General features: G+C 40.7%; 1 protein-coding gene and 1 pseudogene across 1 annotated transcript in view; both read left to right on the plus strand.

Annotated features, from left to right (window-relative positions):
- Positions 1-21,952, plus strand: part of WDR48 (WD repeat domain 48) — a 49,024-nt gene that overhangs the window by 25,009 nt on the left and 2,063 nt on the right. Inside the window, exons 8-18 of the mRNA XM_041733776.1 lie at positions 1,473-1,697; positions 3,662-3,736; positions 5,230-5,332; positions 6,438-6,535; positions 10,603-10,710; positions 11,220-11,316; positions 13,415-13,510; positions 15,755-15,860; positions 16,799-16,886; positions 19,262-19,338; positions 21,186-21,378. Of these exons, the coding sequence (XP_041589710.1) occupies positions 1,473-1,697; positions 3,662-3,736; positions 5,230-5,332; positions 6,438-6,535; positions 10,603-10,710; positions 11,220-11,316; positions 13,415-13,510; positions 15,755-15,860; positions 16,799-16,886; positions 19,262-19,338; positions 21,186-21,378 (1,266 nt within the window). The remainder of the gene's footprint in view (positions 1-1,472; positions 1,698-3,661; positions 3,737-5,229; positions 5,333-6,437; positions 6,536-10,602; positions 10,711-11,219; positions 11,317-13,414; positions 13,511-15,754; positions 15,861-16,798; positions 16,887-19,261; positions 19,339-21,185; positions 21,379-21,952) is intronic.
- On the plus strand, positions 19,523-19,621 carry LOC121479188 (annotated as a pseudogene).

Below are 21,952 nucleotides of genomic sequence, written 5' to 3' on the forward strand. Positions count from 1 at the left end.
GTATCAGAGTTGATACAGCTCTGTGTCCCCTTATCTGCTTTCAGCTTACGCTTTTGGGTTTGGGACTTCCCTGCTGCAACTTGCCCAAGCTATGAGGACTTCCATCCCATCACCTTAGCTTTCCTTATCCTAAATTTGTCAGACCTTACTCCTGTAGATTCATGGCCTAGAATCTGAGGGATCAAGGATATGCTAACAGCTTTGCCACCTCAGAGTAGCAGCTCTTCCTGGAAGTGGGAGCCCCTCCTTGCCCTCTCTCCATCAGATTGCAGGGGTCCTTCCACAGACATGTTGGAGGGCTGCTTGTAACTTACTGCTTGTAACTTACTCCAGGCAGTTCTTTGTTGCTTAGGCTCTTGGTTGCCTTGTAAACCATTTAGAAGAGGGTAATAAAACACTGATGCTCCTGGCAACTTACAGGGGGTGTCTCCTAGTGGTTGTTCATTTAATTAAACACGTCCAGAGTTCTAAAGGCCCCTTCCAGTCACACGTCATACCAGTAAATCTTAATATTCTTGAAGACCTCATCTATTGAAACACTTTGCAAATTTCCAAGCCCACAACTAACTTCTCTTCTTTGAAGCGCTTTGCCTACTTAATTTCATACACCAGCAGTTACTTCTTCTTGAGGCCATTTTTTCCCCAGAGAAGTAAGTTTTTATTCTCTTCTGCAAGTCACCACGGTAACTGGCAGTGAACACCAGGCATGCTGAGTGTGAATGTGGGGTGGCTGATTTAGCCTCTTTCTCTTGGACTCATAGTGTGCTCAGCCCTAATTTGAGTGCCAGCAACTTCTGTGTAGTTGTGTCAGCTCCTGAGCCTTTAGAAAGTGTCAGAATCACTAATGTTAACTCTAAATGCTGATGGTCCACATTTTATATTAATAGATGTTGAACTTGAGGTTCAGATGGGAAGTATCCAAGGTCACAAATAGGGAGTGGTAAGCCTGGGACTAGATGTTCCTGCTGCCTCCTCTATTTGTAGAATCTCAGGGACCTGGGAGGCCATCAGGAATCCATTGCCATGCGGAGGGGATGAGACACAGGTATGACCCAGGCCTTTAAAAGGCTTGTGGCCTATTGCAAAGCTTGTTGACCTTACCATACCAGAATGACCTGGAGAGCCTATCACAACACGGATTTCTGGGGCCCACCAGAATTTCTGCCTCCTTAGGTTGAGAATCTGCATTTTTACAAGTTCCCAGGGGAAGCTGATTCTACATGTGGCCAGGTGGAGAGGACAAAGGCAGTTTTGCTCAGACGTTTCCCCTGCTTGAGCATACACTGTTGCCTTTGGTCATTTCAGCCTGTAGTGCATGCTTTTCAGAAGTCTTTATCTGAGGTAGAAATGCAGGTTGTTAGAGGTGTGTGTTTGACAGTGTAGAGTCAGGAGAGGCACCAAGGGCAGAGCACAGCAAAGCAGGAACTTTCTGGCCAGAATTTTCTCTCACTTTAACTTTTCTCTGCTTTCAGTGCCTTTCCGGCAGTTCTGATGGGACAATTCGCCTTTGGTCCCTTGGCCAGCAGAGATGTATAGCAACATACCGAGTCCATGATGAAGGTGTCTGGGCTCTGCAAGTCAATGACGCCTTCACGCACGTGTATTCTGGAGGCAGGGACAGGAAGATTTATTGTACAGACCTTAGAAACCCTGACATTCGGGTACTAATTTGTGAAGAAAAAGCACCAGTTCTCAAGGTATGTCCTGTATTTGTTTTGTGGTTAAAACTGTTATGTGTACCAGCCAAATCCAGCAAAATCTGTATTAAAACAGGAATCAGTTGTGGAGTTATAAATAAAAGAATATATTTAGATTTTTATTAGTCACCTGTAGAAGAAATTGTGACTTCTTGGGTACCCCAGAGACCAGTAGCTGTCCCACTAGCAAATCCTAGTGCGATTGCCCCACATTGCTCCTGAACTCACCTGGCTTTCCTAACCTGTCTTTAATGAAGGAATATGATAAGTTCAGGTATCTGTAAGCAGACAACACTCAACTTGAGTTGAGCAGAGCAAAGCACGAGTGTGTCCACTGCTTCAAGAGGGAGGATGTGGAAGAGTGATTCAAAAGAAGAGAGAACCAAGCTAGCTCATACTCCAAAGGGTTCCTATCTCAGAGTAGTCCCAATTGCTAAATCAGCATCTACTGTGTAGGGTGAAAGGGTACTTGAAAAGCCGTCCATACTGACACCTGCTGAAAGTGAACCCTGGACTGCAAATTGGCATATTGTCATATGACAAGATGTTCGGCCTCCCTGATCATCACAAAATTACACATTCAAACCATAGTGAAAAGAATTTCGAGATTTAAAATGAAGGCATCAAGATAGCACTACATCCTTTTCACAAAAATCATTCAAAAACAAGGAAAGCATGAAATAAAACTGCAAATACCCGAAAAATTAAGTGACATCTGAAACCCAAACCACAGTAGAAGAGGAAGAGCTGAAAAAAAAAAGAATAGAAGTCAAATGAAACAGTTGAGGGGATGCTTGTGGCATGCGAGCACACACATCCTGTCTGAGTACAGCTCTTTTTTTTCCTTTTATTTTTTTTTCTTTTTTTCCTTTTAAAGATTTTATTTATTTTCGAGAGAAAGCAAATGAGACAGAGGTAGAGCATGAGCAGGGGGAGGGGCAGAGAGAGAGGGAGAAGCAGACTCCCCGCTGAGCAGAGAAGCTCCATCTTGGGACCCTAAAACCGTGACCTGAGCCCAAGGCAGACACTTAACTGACTGAGCCACCCAGGTGCCCCTGAATACAGCTCTTTAAAATAGGTGGCACATCGCAGAGGACAAAACCAATAGTCCTAGGGGAGTGAGGGATTTAAGGCTGAAATCAGAGCCTGTGTGCAGGAAGCAGGCTGCAAGGAGCAGACAGCAGGGAGGAGAAACACTGCAGTGTGAGTCCTGTAGCTTCCAGAATCTCTTGGCTATGGAGGAAAAGGTTCAAAAAAACTTAGTGGTGACATAACTGTGCATTACAAGAAATGTCACTTTGAACTGAAGAGGATTCCTACTTGCTAGGAGTCCAGCCTGTCCCATGACTCCAGCCTTCAGTTTCCTGGCACAGGAAGAATAGTGGATAACTGACCGTAGAGTGATTTCCTGTGCGTGCTGTATAAATGGGTATGGATATGTATTCCTATACGTGTACTATTTTAAAACTACAGAAGGCACATAGTAAACTGTTCACAGGTGTACTGTTCTTAGGTGAGGGAGGTGAATTATGTGGATACTTTGCACTTTTTGCTATGTTAGAATTTTTTTTATTACAAATATTTTCAAAGAGAAAAAGACATTTCCTTGTTATTAAAAAAGAACATAAAAACAAGAGTAACAAGAACAAAATTATGGTAAGTCATCCTTTTGACTGTACTCATTTAGACTCCCTAACTAATTAATTTAAAATCACACTGGAAACTTTCAGCCACTGTTTTTGGTGCGAAGTCACCCCTATTACACTTTTATAAGGCCGTGCTTCCTTTAGCAAAGAGAGTCCCTCATTATCCTATGCAACCCTAGCCTTTAGCACATACTCTAGTACAGTCAGCACACAAACACTGAATGAAGATGTTGTTGCCTAATAATAATATATAGCTAGTCCTGGCAGCTCAGGAGAGTCAGCATTCCACAAAGCAGTGTTTTTGTGCTTTGTTTTCAGATGGAGCTTGATAGATCAGCTGATCCCCCTCCTGCAATTTGGGTTGCCACGACTAAGTCTACAGTAAATAAATGGGTAAGCAAACCACCGTGTCCCTGGCAAAGGTTTGTAAACATGTAGTTTGTTATCACAGACCTGCCACATACCAGTAGCAAATGTCAGGATGAACCTGACACTCAGCATGCTTTTGAACGGTGTCAAAAATCTGAAAGCCTATGTGAATGAACATAAGGATTGTACTAAAATTAAGATAGTAGTCAGGAGCCAGGATAGACATTTGGTGTCTTTAGAATAAGCAGTGTTGTATGATAATACCAATAAATACTGGCAAAATGTCTGACCTCACAAAACTGCATTTGAAAACAAGTAGCCCAGGTACAGGTTTCTCCTGCTATTGGAAAGTTCACTTTATGCCACTTCACTTCTGCAGAGGACCTATATTACCATTTTCTCTAACCAAAAGAAATCAGAAGAGAATTTTTGCCTTTATGAACTGGTGATTGCTTCTTTGTCTTTACACCATCTCAGTTTTCGAAAGGCTTCATATGAACACTTTACTTTTGTTTTTGTTTTTGTTTTTAAGATTTATTTATTTATTCTATTCATGAGAAACACAGAGAGAGGCAGAGACACAGGCAGAGGGAGCAAAAGCAGGCTCCATGCAGGGATCCCAATGTGGGACTTGATCCCGGGCCTCTGGGATCATATCCTGAGCCGAAGGCAGACACTCAACCACTGAGTCACCCAGGCGTCCCAACACTTTACTTTTGGATAGCAGGGAATACTTGTACCAAAATGACTGGTACACTTGTTAGGATTCTGTTTTGTTTTGTTTTTTAAGATTTTATTTATTCATGAGAGACAGAGAGAGAGAGAGAGAGAGAGAGGCAGAGACACAGGTGGAGGGAGAAGCAGGCTCCCTGCAGGGAGCCCGATGTGGGACTCCATCCCGGGACTCCAGGATCATGCCCTGAGCTGAAGGCAGACGCTCAACCGCTGAGCCACCCAGGCGTCCCAGGGTTCTGTTTTCCAAGTGTGAAGAGAAAGTAGAAAATTGTGCTTTTAGATTCATTTCCTTTCTCCTCATAGCATGAAGAACAGGGACAGAAATAGAGGGTAAACAGAGAGAAGTCATCAAAAGTGCTATTAATTCTTAAATGTTAATTAAGGAAGATTGAAGTTTTGTTGCTTACCAGACTATATGTGGATAACAAAAGGGAGAGTGTTTCCATTTGTTTCTATTTATACACTAAATGGGCTTTATTGGTACTTGTAAAAAACATTTTAAGTCTTGTCTAAATTTCATTATGCCAATTTGAGATCAACATAGCTTTACCTGGAAGAGTGCCTACTTCTCCCTCCAAAAAGACAGTAGTAATATTCCCTTCTTAACACTTGTTTTGTTTTTTAAAATCATGGTAGACAATTGTACTTTATGACTGAATATTTTGTGGTTGATGTTATTATTTTGGTTTTTCTCATTTGTTGTTTTTCTTGCTGCTTTAAACAGATCAGCAAGGATCTGTTTAAAGCACAAAATGATTAAAAAATTAATTTTGTTCCTTTAGACCTTGAAGGGAATTCATAATTTTAGAGCCTCTGGAGATTATGACAATGACTGTACAAATCCTATAACACCACTTTGTACGCAGCCTGACCAGGTTATTAAAGGTGAGTAAGGAAGGTAGAAGGTATTATACCTCTTACCAAGGCTAATTATAGTTACTAAGGGATTGTCAAAAATAAAGGAGATGACTTTCCTTTAAATGTAATTCTGATGTCAACAGAAGACAAGTATATTGGTTTATTTCTAATAGAAGAAAAGTATTTTTAAAATGCGATTTAGTCAAACACTATATGATCTCATTCATTTGGGGAATATAAAAATTAGTGAAAGGGAATTAGGGAAAGGAGAGAAAATGAGTGAAAATATCAGTGAGAGTGACAAAACATGAGAGACACCTAACTCTGGGAAATGAACAAGGGGTAGTGGAAGGGGAGGTGGGGGTTGGGGTGACTGGGTGATGGACACTGAGGGGGACACTTGGCGGGATGAGCACTGGGTGTTATGCTATATGTTGGCAAATTGAACTCCAATAAAAATTTTTTTTAAAAAAAATGTGATTTAGTAACTTTAAAAAGTGGACTTTCTTTGTCCAGCATCAGATTAGTCATGGTCTTGGTTGAGCCAAGAACCACTTTGTAAAATATAGAAAGAGTTGAATGTTGTCTTTTGGCACAAGGCAGAGAAAGTCAGATCTGGTCCCTGACCAGACCTTCCACTTCCAGCTAGAGCACTGCTGGAAGTAGCAATTCTTAATTGAATGCTCGAGTGTAGAGTAGAATACTGACCAGTGCATTCATCTGCAGCTCCATCCATGTCCATGCTGTTACCTTTAGAATCAAATGTCTATGCAGGAGGCAAAAGTTAGAGATGGAACTGATTCAGAGATTTCCTGTCATCATTTGAACTTTTCCCAATGGGTAAAACTGTTCATCCTTAACAATTTTCCAGTAGCAGGCCTTCGAAGGAGGGAGTTTTTTCATCTATAATCTGTTTTTTAAACTAGACAGTTTTTCTTTGGTTGGCCTTAAACTGCCTTAGATATAATTATATGTACATATATTACTACGTGTGTATCTTTTGACTCACCTTCATTCTGGTGGGTAAAAGGATTTCTGTTGTTACATGCCAGTTAGTAGTTACTGCCATATGGTGAATTTAAATAGAGAATAGTTTTGCTAATTTTGTGTTGTTGGTTTTTTTTTCCTTTAGGGGGTGCAAGTATTATTCAGTGCCACATTCTTAATGATAAGAGACATATATTAACCAAAGATACCAATAATAATGTGGCATATTGGGATGTATTGAAGGTGAGTATCTTTTTGTATTAAATATAAGTTATTGGATCATGTATCCCATTTATTTTTTATTATAAAACACATATGAAATAACCAGAGTAATAAGTATGTAAATTAAGATCTGATTGCGTTAATACTTTAATTTCGGGGTGGATTTTTTTTTTTTTTTTTTTTACAAATATTAGATAAGGCCATAGTTTATCTTTTTAAATACCTAAAATTTGGAACCATTTTCTCTGTGTTAAATGCTGCCTTACCTTACAGTAAATATATCACCGTTCCTCATCCTTGACACTATTGATATTCTGAGCCAAATAAGTCTTTGTTGAGGGGGACAGGGTAGATTGGGATCTGTCTTGTGCATTATAGGATGTTAAGCATCATCCCTAGCCTCTACTCACTAGGTACCAGTAACCGTCTTCCCTTCCACCCCCAAGTTAAGTTTTGATAACCAAAAATCTCTCTAGACATTGCCAGATGTTTAGCGGAAGGAAGGAAGAAGGAGGATACAAAATTACCCTGATTGAGAACCCCTAGATTACACAAAATAAGTTTAGCCGTTGCTCAGGATTTATAGACATCACTGTAAGCATCAGTTACAACTCTGGGTCATGTTAAGATGGTTCCCTGGGGGATAGTTAGATGTATTAAACCATTCAGCCACATTCTAAATAGCACTAAAGAATTTATAGGCAAATCAAAAGGTTTGCTTTTCTTGGTGGTGGTGGTGGTATATTTGTTCAACACATATTTCCTGGACTGAATGAATATCATGTACAGAGAACTGTGTTGAGAGTCATAGATGACAGAATGTCTGTACTGTGATCCCCTCTGGGAGGGACAAGGGTTAGGGGAATGGGAACACCTTACAGATAAAAACAGATGGATTACAAGGGTAGTTTTTGGACAAGGGCAGTTACTTACAGCTAGAGAAATCAAGTGAGCTTCGTGGTGGAGAAATCATTTAAGAAGGGTCTTATAGAACTCCAGCAGATGACTATTAGTAGGGCATTTTAAGGAAGAGGGTGTGAGTGACAGACACAGGAGGGAAGATAATGCTCATTCAGTGACTTTGAGCTTTGTGTAATTGGAGACTAGAGTGAATGTAGGGGGACACTGGGTGCAAGGGTGAAAGGTGCCATTCAAGTCATTTCCCAGAGAGTCTTGAATTCAGGCCACACAGTTGGGCTTCTTTGCTATTCCCTAAAGAATCTTAATCTTAGATCTTATTGGAGCAGGAAAAGTCCCATGCCCAGAGTGACAGTGGTCTGTGTGAGGGGAAGAAGCTGGAAGGCCATGTCTTCAGCATAATGACTTAAGGATCTAAAGGAAGAGGCAGATGTTGGATACATTATAAGAAAGAATTGAAAAGCTCTGGTGTTTTGGTTACACTCCTGGTTAGAAGAAATGTCTATATCTAAAGAATAAGACCAACAGCTTCTTTCTGAGAAGAGACTGTCTCTGAATAGAAACCTTGGCCTAGAGGCACCTGGGTAGCTCAGTTGGTTGAGCTATTGAGTGTCTGCCTTCTGCTAGGGTCATAATCCTGGGGTTGAGTCCCATGTCGGGTTCTTCTTGGCTGGAAGCCTGCTTATTCCTCTGCGTGCCACTCCCTCTACTCCTGCTGGGGTGCGTGTTCTCTCTCTCTCTCTCTCTCTCTCTCTCTCTCTCTCAAATAAATAAAATCTTTAAAGAAACGAAAAAAGGCCACCTGGGTGGCTCAGCGGTTGAGCGTCTGCCTTTGGTTCAGGGCGTGATCCCTGTCCTGGGATCGAGTCCCACATCGGGCTCCCTGTGAGGAGCCTGCTTTGCTTCTCCCTCTGTCTGTGTCTCTGCCTCTCTTTCTGTCTCTCTCATGAATAAATAAAATCTTTAAAAAAAATAAATAAATAAAAGAAAAGAAACGAAAAAAGAAACTTTGACCTGAATAACACTTTCCCTCTCAGTGGGGCAGGTGTACAAGAAGTCATATAGTGAAGCAGTTGCCTGGTGAGCATGGTTGGCAGAACAAGAGGCTTTATTAGTTGAGTGGAAAATTAAATTACGGCAGACTCCAAAAGTCCAGTTGGTTTTTATTATGATAGAGATACACTTCTTATGAGACTAAAGACTCATGTTTGTTTCAGAGAGGGGTCCTGTGGAGACTGGGAGGAACCAGAGCAGCCCTGAGGACCTTGTCAGCAGGAACTTTGCTACTCCACTACTGCGTAGCCCTAGTTCTGCCCTGTGTCTGGGCTTCATGCTGCCCAGCACCTGATGCTCTCCAGAACATAACAATCTAATTGGGCCAAGCTACTCTTTCAGGGTGGGCTGAATGGCTTGGGAGTCTGATATCCTCTCTTGGGCGAATTAGCCAAAGCCTTGGTAGAGTCCTGCTGTCTGAATGGGAGGCAGCTCTTAGATGGGGCACTGACATGGTCTGTTCCATAATTGACATTTTTGTGTCCCTAACAGCTTTTAGTACCTAGACACTAGACCCTGGAGTGTCAAGATCAAGTGATTGGGCATAATGGACATGACATTAAACAGAAGTAGGGAGTCAGGAGTATTTAGGAACATAGGCTCAGAGTAAGATAGAGTTACATTCTGATCTTGGCTCTGCTAGCGACTAGCCAAGTGATCTCCAGAACATGCTGAATCTCTCTAAGCCCCTGTCTTTATTCCTAAAATGTGGGTGGCACCTATTGGTAAGGTTAAGGAGACATTCGAGAAGTATTTATCATAGTGGCTGGCATATAATAGTTAAGAGACTGTTATACTAATGCAGGTGAGAGATCAAGTATTCATCTGGACTAGGATGGAGAAAAAAACCAGAATGATGAGAAAGATATTTAGGCCTATGGTTAAGAGGGAGCTTGAATAAAAGGGAGTATAAAAGAAAGCAGCAGAGTGAGTCCCAGGTTCCTGGGTCAGATAGTTTGATAAGTGATGGCAGGGGGCGGCGGGGGGCGCGGGGTGGTGGATGTAAGAGGAAAAATGGGTAGTTCGGAGAAGGGGACATGCTGAGAAAGACAATGAGTTTGAGTTTATGTAAATGTCTAGGTAGGTATGATGTCATGCACCAGTAAATGAGATGGGCTGGAGAGACTGGCTGCACAGTCAGCAGCTCATTGATTATAACTGAAGTGATGGGAGCATCAGAGTTTGCAAGGGATACATCTATACTCAAGAGAGAAGAAACCAGCCATCACCCTTTTAGGAACTGTTAGAAAAGAGGTGGATAATAAAAAGGGGTTGGAAAACCAAGAGCCAATGGTGGCTCAAGACCTAAGCAAGCATTTCCAGAAAGGGCTTGTAACCACAAGTTGGCACTGGCCTGCAGAGGAGAGTTCACGTCTGATTTGGAATGTAACGTACCTGGGGTTTAACCAGTAGGGAGGATAGTGTTCGGGACAGTCTTAAGGGAGTCCTAAGAGAAAAAGCCAGATAGAGTAGTGATTGGGAGGTAGGGAAGCAGTCTTTGAATGAAACTTGACTCTCGGGAGGTGGGCAGGAAGAGGCAGTAGTGAGAGAGGATATAGGGATGGGAGGATGAAGCAAAGGTCTTGTTTTGGTGTTTGGGTATTTTTGAGGTGGGAGGAATTGGAGTGTGTTCCACTACTCATGGGGAGAAGCCAGGAGAGACATGAGAGGGTAGATGGTGGCACCAGGTCCCCAAGAAGTGAGGGGGTCCAGAGCAGAGCAATGAGGGGCACTTTTTTCCTCCTGCCAGGAAGAGTGGTAACACAGAGTTCAGGGGATTTTGTCAAGGCTTCTCCTGTTGAGGAGTCCTGGGCTGAGGCAAAGTGAGGGAAGTGGCAAGGCCAAAGATTTGCTGCGATGTTGTGGGGAACTGACTTTGGAAACCCCAGAGACCCCAGGTAGCAAGCAGCAGTGTTGCAGTTGGAGATTGTATGTTTATGATAGAAATATTAGCAAGGATTTGAGAGGCCTAAGTGGATGTCAGTGTCATCCAAGATGTTTTTAGACTCCATTTTATTTAGACACAGATGTGAAAATGTAAAATTTTGAATACCTGAGTCAGAATCAGTTCACCACTTGTTATTGATAATTATCATACTTTCTTTATTACTGTATAGGCTTGTAAAGTTGAAGATTTGGGCAAAGTGGATTTTGAAGATGAAATTAAGAAAAGATTTAAGATGGTATATGTGCCAAATTGGTTCTCAGTAGACTTAAAAACAGGGGTAAGTTAGCACCTGATATTTATACAATTTGGAATAGTTGAAAGATTCTAATACAGTTCAAAATTAAGTATTACTAGTTATAGAGTCCTATGTTTTTAATTGTGAAAGCAGTACATTTTTCATCTTAATACTTGTAAAATGAAGTTTAAAATGCATTTTGGGGGCACCTGGGTGGCTCAGTGGTTGAGCATCTGCCTTTGGCTCAGGTCATGATCCCAGGGTCCCGGGATTGAGTCCCATATCAGGTTGCCCACAGGGAGTCTACTTTTCTCTCTGCCTATGTCTCTGCCTTTCTCTTTGTATCTTTCATGAATGAATGAATGAATGAATTTTTTTAAATGCCTTTTGGTATCCCAGTAAATTAAATTGTAGTTGCAGTGAATCATTTTGGGTCTGAATCTGCAGCTTAGCACTTTAATGAAATAGTACAGATAAATAGGGCCTTAAAGACTTATTTGGAGAATGTATTGAAATTAAGGAACGCCACTAACAGTTTTTTCTTTTGACAGATGTTGACTATTACTTTGGATGAGAGTGATTGTTTTGCTGCTTGGGTTTCTGCAAAAGATGCTGGCTTCAGCAGCCCTGATGGGTCAGATCCAAAATGTGAGTTTATGTGTCTTCTCTTCCCTTCCTCCTTCCAAAAAAGAAGGATCGAGTCCCACATTGGCCCCCCTGCATGGGGCCTGCTTCTCCTCCCTCTGTCTGTGTCTTTGCCTCTCTCTCTCTGTGTCTCTCATGAATAAATAAAATCTTTAAAAAAAAAACAAAAATGGGGGGGGGGGTCTTGATTTTTCTCACAATCTGTGGTTTAGCTTTAATAAACACACAATACACTTTCTGCCCTTAAGCCTTTCTGGAAATCTGTTAGGAAAACTGAAGCTAAGAAACAGTTCTGTTTTATTTTTTTTAAAGGAGATATAATTGACATAACATTATGTTAGTTTCACATGTACAACATGATTTAATATTTGTATATACTGCAAAATGATTAACTGCAAAAGTCCAGTTAATATTCGTCACCATGGTACATAGTTACACAGTTTTTTCCCTTGTGATGAGAACTTTTAAGATCTACTCTCTTAGCAACTTTCAAATATGTAGTACGGTATTATTAACTATAGTCACCATGCTGTACATTATATCATATTTGTTTAATGGAAGTTACTTATTTGTTATAACTGGAAGTTTGTACCTTTTGACTCCCTCCATTTCCCTATCCCCTGCCTCTGGCAATCAGCAATCTGTTCTCTGTATCTTTGAATTTGGTTTTTGGGTTTTGGTTTTGGTTTAAGATTCTATGTATAAGTGAGATCATACAGTATTTATCTTTCTCTGTCTCACTTCTTCCACACAGCCCTCAAGGTCTACCTAAGTTATCACAGATGGCAGGATTTTGTTCTTTTTTATAGGTGAATAGAATTCCATTGTACATACATATATTTTTTCTTTATCCATTCATCCATTGATAAATATTGATTGTTTCCATATCTTGGCTATCATAAATACAGCTTCAGTGAACATGGGGGTGCATATATCTTTTCAAGTTAGTGTTTTCATTTTCTTTGGGTAAGTACCCAGAAGTAGAATTGCTAGATAATATAGCAGGTCTGTTTTTAATTTTTTGAGGAGCCTGAATACTTCGTTTCCACAGTGGTTATGCCTGTTTACATTCCCACCAATAGTGCACAAAGGTTCCCTTTTCTCCACATTTTCATGAACACTTGTTATTTTTTGTCTTTTTTGATAATAGCCATTCTAACATGTGTGAAGTGATAGCTTGTGGTTTTGATATGCATTTCCCTGATAACTAGTGATGGTGAGCATTTTTTCATGTACTTTTTGGCCATCTATATCTTATTTGGAAAAATATCTATTCAGATCTTCTGCCCTTTTTTTTTTTTCTGAAGATTTTATTTTTTAATAGTATACTCAATGGGGCTCAAACTAACAATCTCAAAATCAGAAGTTGCACATTCCTCTGAGCCAGCCGGGTGCCCTTTCTGCCTATTTTTTATTTTATTTTATTTTTTTTATTTTTTCTGCCTATTTTTTAATTGGATTGCTTGTATTTTTCCTGTTGAGCTGTATGTTCTTATATATTTTGGATATTAACCCCTTACTGCCTTTTCATTTTATTGATGTTTCCTTTGCTGTGCAGAAGCTTTTTAGTTTGATGTAGTCCTACTAACTTACTTTGCTTTTGTTGTTTTTGCTTTTGGTGTCAGATACAAACAATCATCACCAAACTCAGGAAGCTTGCTGCCAATGTTTTCTTCTAGGAGTTTTACGGTTTCAGGTCTGACATTCAAGTCGTTAATCAGTTTTGAGTTAATTTTTGTGTATTGTGAGAAGAAACTCCTATAGTTTTAGGGGCTCTATATGGAAATAGTTCCTTAAAAAATGTAATTCCTGTTTTTGTTTGTTCATTTTTAAATAATAGCTATATCTAAACAACCAGATAGAATATGTTTGCTCCATATTATCACTGCTTTAGACCGTCTAAGATTAAAAGAATTCTGAGGTACATTTTAATAGACGTGGCAAAATCTTTCAAGTCTTGCTTTTGAACATCGTTGGCACTGGGTTAAGAATTTAGTATCAGGACATGTGGAAACATAACTTTTATTCCTTTCTCTCTGTTTTTAGGCTAAGACTAATAACTCTTTTCCATGTCTTTTCATTTTAATTAACTCTTTTGCAGTGAACTTAGGAGGACTTTTACTCCAGGCACTCCTAGAATATTGGCCTAGAACACATGTGAATCCAATGGATGAAGAAGAAAATGAAGTAAACCATGGTTCGTATTTATATATCAGGATGATTGCTTTAAAATTACTTAGAAGTTTAAGATACTTGGGAGTGTTTATTGTTTCAAGATCATTTAAGAAACATTTAAGAAGCATTCGCTAAGTCATGACATAATAAATAGTTGTGTGTATGCTCAGTTTATCACCCTCCTCCCCACATATCAAAGAACATCCAGTCTATACTGAGATTCCAAGAGCATTTTCAATCAGTGAAGCTGTTCAAGAGGGATTTAAAAAAAAAAAAACCCTACATACTCAAATGACCTTTGCCCTTAAAAGCAAGCAGCTTAGCAGCCTTCTTCCAAAGATATTTTTAAGAGTAGCTGTGGCCCTGCTAGACTTATCTCCAGAGCTAGCTAATGACCTACAGTGAAAGCCATTTCTGTCCTTACCTAGTTATAGTTCATGTTGGCCTAAAAAATAGACACTACCAAGTCTGAAGATTTATGTGATTTTGGCTCTAAACATTTCAAAAAAATCTAATTCCAACTCAGAAGTGTCAGGATAAGTGAATAGGTATGTGTAAGAATTAATGTCACTGAGGACAGTGAAAAGCTGTGTGTGCCACAGGCAGTGACAGTAACTTTCTCTGGGCAGCAGAGAACATGTTGTGAATTTGTAAGTTTGGTTCAGTTTGATTGAAGAAAGGGGAAAAGACTTAAAAATTTCACAGCTCATATGTTATCTACAGCTGGTTGAAGAGTCCTTGAGTCCCACCTACTAAGGGCTTACTCTGCTGAATATTCTCTGAATTCTCTGAAGATTCTGCTGAAGATTGCCCAGTTCTGGTGGTCAACAGTGATGAGGACCTCTGGCCAGAGACTTCGTTCTGGCTGACTGATTCATCTGTAATTATTTTTGGAGTTTAAATCTCTTGTACAAGGATGGCATGCTTCTCTGCAAGCCATTCTTCTGAGTCCCTGTCAGAGAGGCCACTGACCCCCAGCTATGGTGGCTTTTCTTTTATGTCACCTGGCCCACTCCCCTCCCCATCAGAATTGTACAGTAGACTCTGAGCCAGAGAAACTCAATGGAAAGGTCTTTCCATAGAGGCTTGAAAAAGCTAAGTTTTGGTATGGGCTCTGCCATTTATCGGCTGTGTAGCTGTGGGCATGTCATTTCCAGTTCTTGGCTCATCCTTCTCTGTCTGCAACATGACTGACAGGATGCCCTCAGAGACCCAAGTAGACGATAAAGGTCAAAAACCAGTAGTATAGTCAGCATCCCCTGGCATCCAGGCTTTGGTTGTTGGAGTAAGGGAAAAGTTACAGGAAATTCCAGATCATCCTTAAAATCAAACTGCCATAGTAAAGACAGAGCAGGACCCACCCACCTCCTAGCCAGATGGCTGTGTGGTAATCTGCTGTACCAGCACCATAATCATGGACTGTCGAGAGTTGTGTATATTCTACTCACTGGGCAGCTCGGGTGCTCAGAGGCCTGTGGTGTTATACGCGGGGTCAATAGAAATACATGGGTATGGACTATATCCATTAGGGAATAACATTCCGGTAGGGCTGGGAGCTCCTCAGAGAAGCAGATAGAATATTATGAGGTCAGAGTGAAGTGTTGGTTGTTGCTACAAGAGAGGGTCTGAAAGTGCTGTAGGGTCAGAGAGTGAGATTGCTTCCATATTCACTAGGGATGCCTATGAACAAGGTGGCACTGGAGTGGGACTCAACCGTACTTGGTCAAAAGATTATAAAGAAAGAGTGAAATGAAATCTGCAGAGAATAATAAAAAAGAGATTTTCAGTTCATTGAGGATTTTATTTTTCACCAGTACCTCTGCCATTAGTTATGGCTTCATTAAGCATAAACTTTTTTCTGGCCCAAGAAATTTTTCTGAGCTTGGTGTTCACACACACACACACACACACACACACACACACACATTTATAAACATTCATAAACAGGCTGTCCTAGACTTTGCTATGGCTGAAGTAGATGGTTCTCTTTTTGTTTCAAATCTCAAATATTAATCTCTTCTATTAAACTGCTCTAAAATTATGCAGTCATTTCCCATAAAGTATACCACAAGTTGCTTTACTTCTTATTCTGTGTAGAAATTTAACTTTGATTTTTTTTTTTTTTACCATTATTTGACTGGCTGATTTATCAGACTTTTAAGTTTTAAAAAGTTTGCAGTATTCGAAGCCTGTGGAAACAAAATATCTAGAATCCGTGTTTTTAGCACCAGTTCTAAATACTGACACAATCTGCATCTTTTCCTAGTAAATGGGGAGCAGGAGAACCGGGTACAGAAGGGAAATGGATATTTTCAAGTGCCCCCCCATACCCCGGTGATCTTTGGTGAAGCTGGAGGACGCACGCTGTTCAGGTATGGATAAAGAAGGCTAGAGACCCTGCCTAAGAAATCATCCCATTTGCTGAGAAATACTGATCCAAACATGGTAACTTGCTCTAGGGATGTGAGGGATTTGGAAGCTTTTCCATCTCCATGAGATATTTATGTGTCTGGTGCTATTAGACCACATTCTAATTGAGAGCTGAGCCTCTCGTGTTAAAATTAGGTCGATACTTTGCTTTAAGGCAGCTTCTCTGGTGGTTTCTACAGGAAGCTGTCACTTTCTCTCACTTAGCCAATGTAACTGCTAGGGTCAAGGAATCACCAGAAGTCCCTGCTCATAGAACAACATCAGAGTAGATAACTTCCCTCAGGCTGGGCCATATATGCTCAACGGAACCTAAGGTGCCCAACCTTAGGTGTGAGGCCATCCTTTGTGAGGCCCTGCCAGGAAGCTGGCCTAGAGCTTCAGCTAGGTTGCCAGCAAGGCCCTGGTGGAATCACAGGGGAGAGCTCACTAGAGGCTTCTGTAGAGCCAGAAAAAAAAAAAAAAAAAAAAAATTGCTCGTCTTGCCCTTAAGCTCAGAATTCTCTTCCTTTATGGTGGTTTCCTGAGAGTGTGATGACTAAAACTGACCCCTATGATGTGTGGAGGCCAGTACCATGCACTGTAGCCCTGGCAGGGGATGTTTCTTGAATGCTTTGCCTACAGTCAGTGTTCCTGTCGTCACCTGAGGACTCAGAGAAGCAGCTCTAGTATATATGTGGCCTCAGAATGTGGGGGCCTGAGTGTTAGACCCTGCTCCCCCTCTTAGGCAGTGAGTCATTCTGCCTGGGTGCACTTTATTTTCTCAGCTGTCAAGTGGGGGTTATCCCAAATGAACTCTAGGGCCCCTCCCTGTAATGTTTGCTGACAGTGGTTTGTCATTTGTGCTTCTTGTGTCACTGACTACCTGACTGGTTATGTTTAGGCTGCTCTGCCGAGACTCCGGGGGTGAGACTGAGTCGATGCTTCTTAATGAGACGGTGCCACAATGGGTAATTGACATCACTGTGGATGTAAGTGTCCTCCACTGCTGCTCTGCCCTTTTGTTCTGTCCAAATCACGAAGGAAATTAAGAGCAGCTTTAGACTCTACAGTCTTACTTAGTAAAAACTAGGCTGCCAAGTGGAGTCCTCCTCTGCTTCCCTGCCATCCCAAGGTTGCAGAAGTAGTACTGGTAATTAGTTATGAATCTGTTTATATCTTTGTTGGATTTAGTTAAACACGTAACATGTGCTTATTAAAGAAAATAATAAATGAATAAAGCGAAACTCCCATCACTTTCCCAGTCATTCCTCTCTTCCACTCATTCCTGTCCTTCTCCCTGGCGGGGATAACTAGTCCTAGTTCAGGGCATAATCTTCAGGGCTTTTTTCTGTGTGTTCATAAGCAGATATTATTAGGGTTTGTGTGCATATACCTATGTGTGTATACATACACAGTTCATTATTTTGCACAAGATCTATTCTACATACTGTTCTGCAACTTGGTTTAGTTTTGTTTTTCATTTAAAAATGTATCTTGGACATCTTTTTATGTCTACATATGGGTTATTCCTCTTTAATGACTACATAGTATGTCTTTGTATAAATGTATCATAATTTATTTAATTGGTCTCCTATTGATGTACATTAAGGTTGTTTCCAATGTTTTCTATTACAAACAATGCTTCAGTGAACATCCTTGTACATGTATATTCGTGTGCTTTTTAGGATAAATTCCTAGAAGTGGAATTGCTGGATCAAAGGGTATGCATGTTGTAAATTTTGATAGATACTACCAAGTTGCTTCCGACAAAAGCTATAGCAGCATTTCCTCTCACCAACACTGTATGAGTGCCCATTTCTTCTACACTCTCACTGATGCTAGGTACTTTGAAACTTTACTAAAAGATGACAAAAATCTTATTTTAATGTAGGGTGTTGTTTTTTCATGTGTAGTGAGGTTAAGCATCTTTTCACATTGGCCATTTGTATTTCTTCTATGAGTTGCCTTGTATTCTGTTCTTCACTCATTTTTCTTTTGGGTAATTTATGTTTCTTACTGATTTGTAGGATTTTATCATATTGAATATTAACCCTTTGACTATTATCTGTGTCTCTCAATTGAAGTTTTACTTGGTTCATGGCTGGTGTCTTTTTCCAAGCAAAAAGTTTGAATTTTTATGTAATCAGGATGTTTTATGGCTCTGAGTTTCCTGTCTTACTTGGGTATTTCCTGATCCAAAGTATCAAAAATGTATTCTTCTCTAGTACATCTGTGATCATTGTGTATGTCTAGATCTGTAATCTATTAGAATTTATTCTGTTTGGTGTGAAGTAGGATGCTGACTTTTCCAAATAGATAGCCAACGTGCCAAAACAAGTTTTTGGAATAATCTGTCCTTTTCCTACTAATTTGAAATGCAGTCTTTATCATATACTAAATTTCTATATACACATGGGTCTGTTTCTAGACTGTCTTATGTGCTGTTGACCTGTTTTATATATTTCTAAAGCCATATGAAAGAGATTTAATCTCTAGAACTTTGAGAAAATTTGTTTTCTGTCCCTGATAGACCTCCAAGAACTTAAAGCCAGTGTGACACCTGATGGATATTCTGTGCTCCTCTCTAAGTCCGAGTTCCCCATAAAACCACTACTTCCTTTGAGTGTGAAAGTCACCTGGGATGCATTGCTGACTTTAGGCCTGTGGCTTATTCCTGAGAGGAGACATCCAGACAGGTTATGACATGGAGACTCGGAAGGAACTAATACCCAGAGAAAAGATGACCAGTTAATTTTATCCTTCATCTAAGGATGTGGTTTACTTCATGGTAGACATCTTCTTGGTGGTTGGCTGAAGTTTCCACTCTTGCTTAAAACCTCAGACCTGATGGCAGAGGGGAAATAAAGTAGGAGGACCTGAGTGGCCTTTTCGACTGGATGATGGGCCTCACCAGCATAGAGTATATGGTTTTGCTCAAAGGTGACTGTTGCAGGTTTTTCTCAAGACACTGAACTTTTTTGTTTGGGCCCTTAGGTATCAGCTTCAATGTTTTAATGTAGAATTGAGATTTTTATTTCTACAGCTTTAAGAGTTAGAATAAAATTTGTTTTCCTTTCATATCTTGAACTGTTATTTGAGAAGAGCCATCCTGCAGCTTCATATTGCCACTGGCATATCATTTGTCTCACATATCTTTTATTACAAAACTACACATGATACTTTTCTGATATATTTCGTTACAGCTGACTTGGATAATTTGATAGCTTACTATAAATCTCCTAGAAAGTCAGTTTTAATTGTAAAATAACTATGAACTTGCAAATCATGTTTTTCTATTGACATCATTTTCCTTCATCAGCTAATAGCAATGATCATACCTTTGTTTTTACTTTTAATATTTCAGAAAAATATGCCCAAATTCAACAAAATTCCTTTCTACCTCCAACCTCATGCATCTTCAGGAGCAAAAACTCTAAAAAAGTAAGTAGTTGTTGTGTCATGTGATGCCTTGATCTGATTATTACCAGAGCTTTCTTATTCTTTATGATTGCTTCTATAGTAAAAGAGATTAAAAGCTAGTTTTGTAATATTGAAAGTACCATTTACCAGGGACCTCCTGTGGTAGGCCACAGATGTTCAAAAAAGTTAAGACTGTTTCTTTCTCCTGCTCACTTCGGCAGCACATATACTAAAATTGGAACAATACAGAGAAGATTAGCATGGCCCCTGTGCAAGGATGACATGACATTAGTTTCTGTCTCTTGCTACAGCATACTTTAGGACACAATCTGTGTATAAGAACTGCTTTTATGGATACTTAGGGAATGGTGATATTAGAGGAAAGAAATGAATTGTGGGCTAGAGCTTTCCTGAAAGGCTTCTTTAAAGACCTGGAATTTGAGCTGGCCATGTAGGGATGAATGGAATTTCCAGAGAGAGGTATTCCAGGTCCAGGAAATGGTTTGATTGGGGATGTGGAAGTGGTAGCATGCACAAGATCCTGAAAATGTGCAAGGACTGGTGCTATAGCAGAGGTTGCAAGGGTTGCCAGAAGTGGAAAAGGAAATTCGAGGGGTCCTAGATATATTTTCGAGCAAGTCAAATCACCCTCTGTTAGGGAAATTTCCAAACATACAAAAAAGAGATGAGCATGAACCCTCCCACCCATCATCCTATCAAACAGCTCCACAGAGTTATCGACACATGGCTTAACCCATGCTTCATCTCTACCTCTACCTCGCCTCCCTCCCACCCACCTACATACACACAGACACACACACCCTGGATTATTTTAAAGCAAGTCCTAGATAGCACTTCAACTAGATTAATAACTGAAGTTTAAAATGGCTTTCAGAGTTTGAACCTGAGCTACTTAGGTTGGCCTTTTTTTTTTTTTTTTTTTTAAGATTTTATTTATTTATTCATGAGAGACAGAGAGAGAGAGAGAGGCAGAGACACAAGCAAAGGGAGAAGCAGGCTCCATGCAGGGAGCTTTACATGGGACTCGATACTGGGTCTCCAGGATCACACCTGGCACTATGGGGCTGGGCTGAAGGCAGCGCTAAACCACTGAGCCACCTGGGCTGCCTGGGTTGGCCATTTATAACTGACGTCAGTGATGCAGAAGTAGGTTTGGGGGTGAGGAAGTTGATGAATCTAGTTTGGGACACGTCAATAGAGTTTGAGGTGCCTGTGGGATGTCCATCTGGAGATACCCAGCCAGCTATTGAGCTTGTGGGCCTAGAGTTCAGGCAGGAGGTCTTGGTTGTAGTGCTGAGAGCTGCAGGAAAAATGCGCACCGAGGGCATTGGAACCTGATAAACACTGAGGGCTGCCTTCCCTCCCAGGAACATTTAGTTTGCCCATGCTGTAGGAACGTCTTTAAGGGAATAAAACCCCGGAGGCTGTTTTTGATGTGTATGTAAATTTTAAGAACATGTATTTAATCTCACACATAATCTGTGTCTTAGGGAAATCCTGGAAATGTGCTGGCAATTCTAAGACTAGATTAAGGCAATGACTAAAAACATTTCTTGGTTTATGTTTCTGTGCTTTAATCTTTATCAAATGTGAACACCAGGGGGCACCTGGGTGGCTCAGTGCGTGATCCTGGGGTCCTGGGATCAAGTCCTGCTTTGGGCTACCCTGGGGAGCCTGCTTCTCCCTCTGCCTATGTCTCTGCCTCTCTCTCTGGGTCTCTCATGAATAAATAAAATCTTAAAAAAAAGAAAAAAGAAAAACAAACCACACAAATATGAACACCAAAGAATATGTAAGAGACAATATCCAGTGATTTCCTGATGGCACAGTCTGCCCTTGCTTTTTAGAGATAGACTCTCTGCTAGTGACATGCTCCAAGTCCGGAAAGTAATGGAACATGTTTATGAAAAAATCATCAACTTGGATAATGAGTCGCAAACCACCAGCTCTTCTAATAATGAAAAACCAGGCGAACAGGAAAAAGAAGAAGATATTGCTGTGTTGGCAGAAGAGAAAATTGAACTTTTGTGCCAGGACCAGGTAAATGCACTTGAGGACCATAGCCCCATAGTGCCAGTGCTTAGAAAGTTATATGTGGTGTGATTATGGTTCCCACATCTATTACCTGTAGGGGTGCTTCTGCTTTTGGGGAGGGCTCTAAGGAATACTGGGTCTCTCCCACCTATTGGTGAGGCCCCTTCTGGAGGGACTCCGCAGCCCACCCTAAAGTTTCTATTTACCCCAGGGAGATTCTTGGGAAAAGGACATGGATATTTAAATACACACACAGATGGTGGATATACTGGTGGCTTTTCTTTTACCCTGATAAGAAAAAGACACATGATCGTCTTGATTGCAGAGCAGTATCTGCTGTGGAAGTGGAGGTGGATGGAGCAGTGGGGGAGCAGTTTTAAATAAAGGTGCACTTAAGGCATTTCCTCAGAGGAATGGCTGAGGTTGGGATTTCTGGCCTAGCTGCACAAGTCACATGTCTCTCAGCACCCGGGTTCTTGTCTGCCTGCATGGGAGCTGTGTTGGCAAGAGCAGGCACCAGGTGTGGGCGAGGGGAGGACAAGTTGGATCACCAGTGTCCCTGATTTCAGAGTAAAGGTCT

The sequence above is a fragment of the Vulpes lagopus genome, chromosome 19 (assembly GCF_018345385.1).
Source record: "Vulpes lagopus strain Blue_001 chromosome 19, ASM1834538v1, whole genome shotgun sequence".
In the NCBI taxonomy this organism is placed as follows: domain Eukaryota; kingdom Metazoa; phylum Chordata; class Mammalia; order Carnivora; family Canidae; genus Vulpes; species Vulpes lagopus.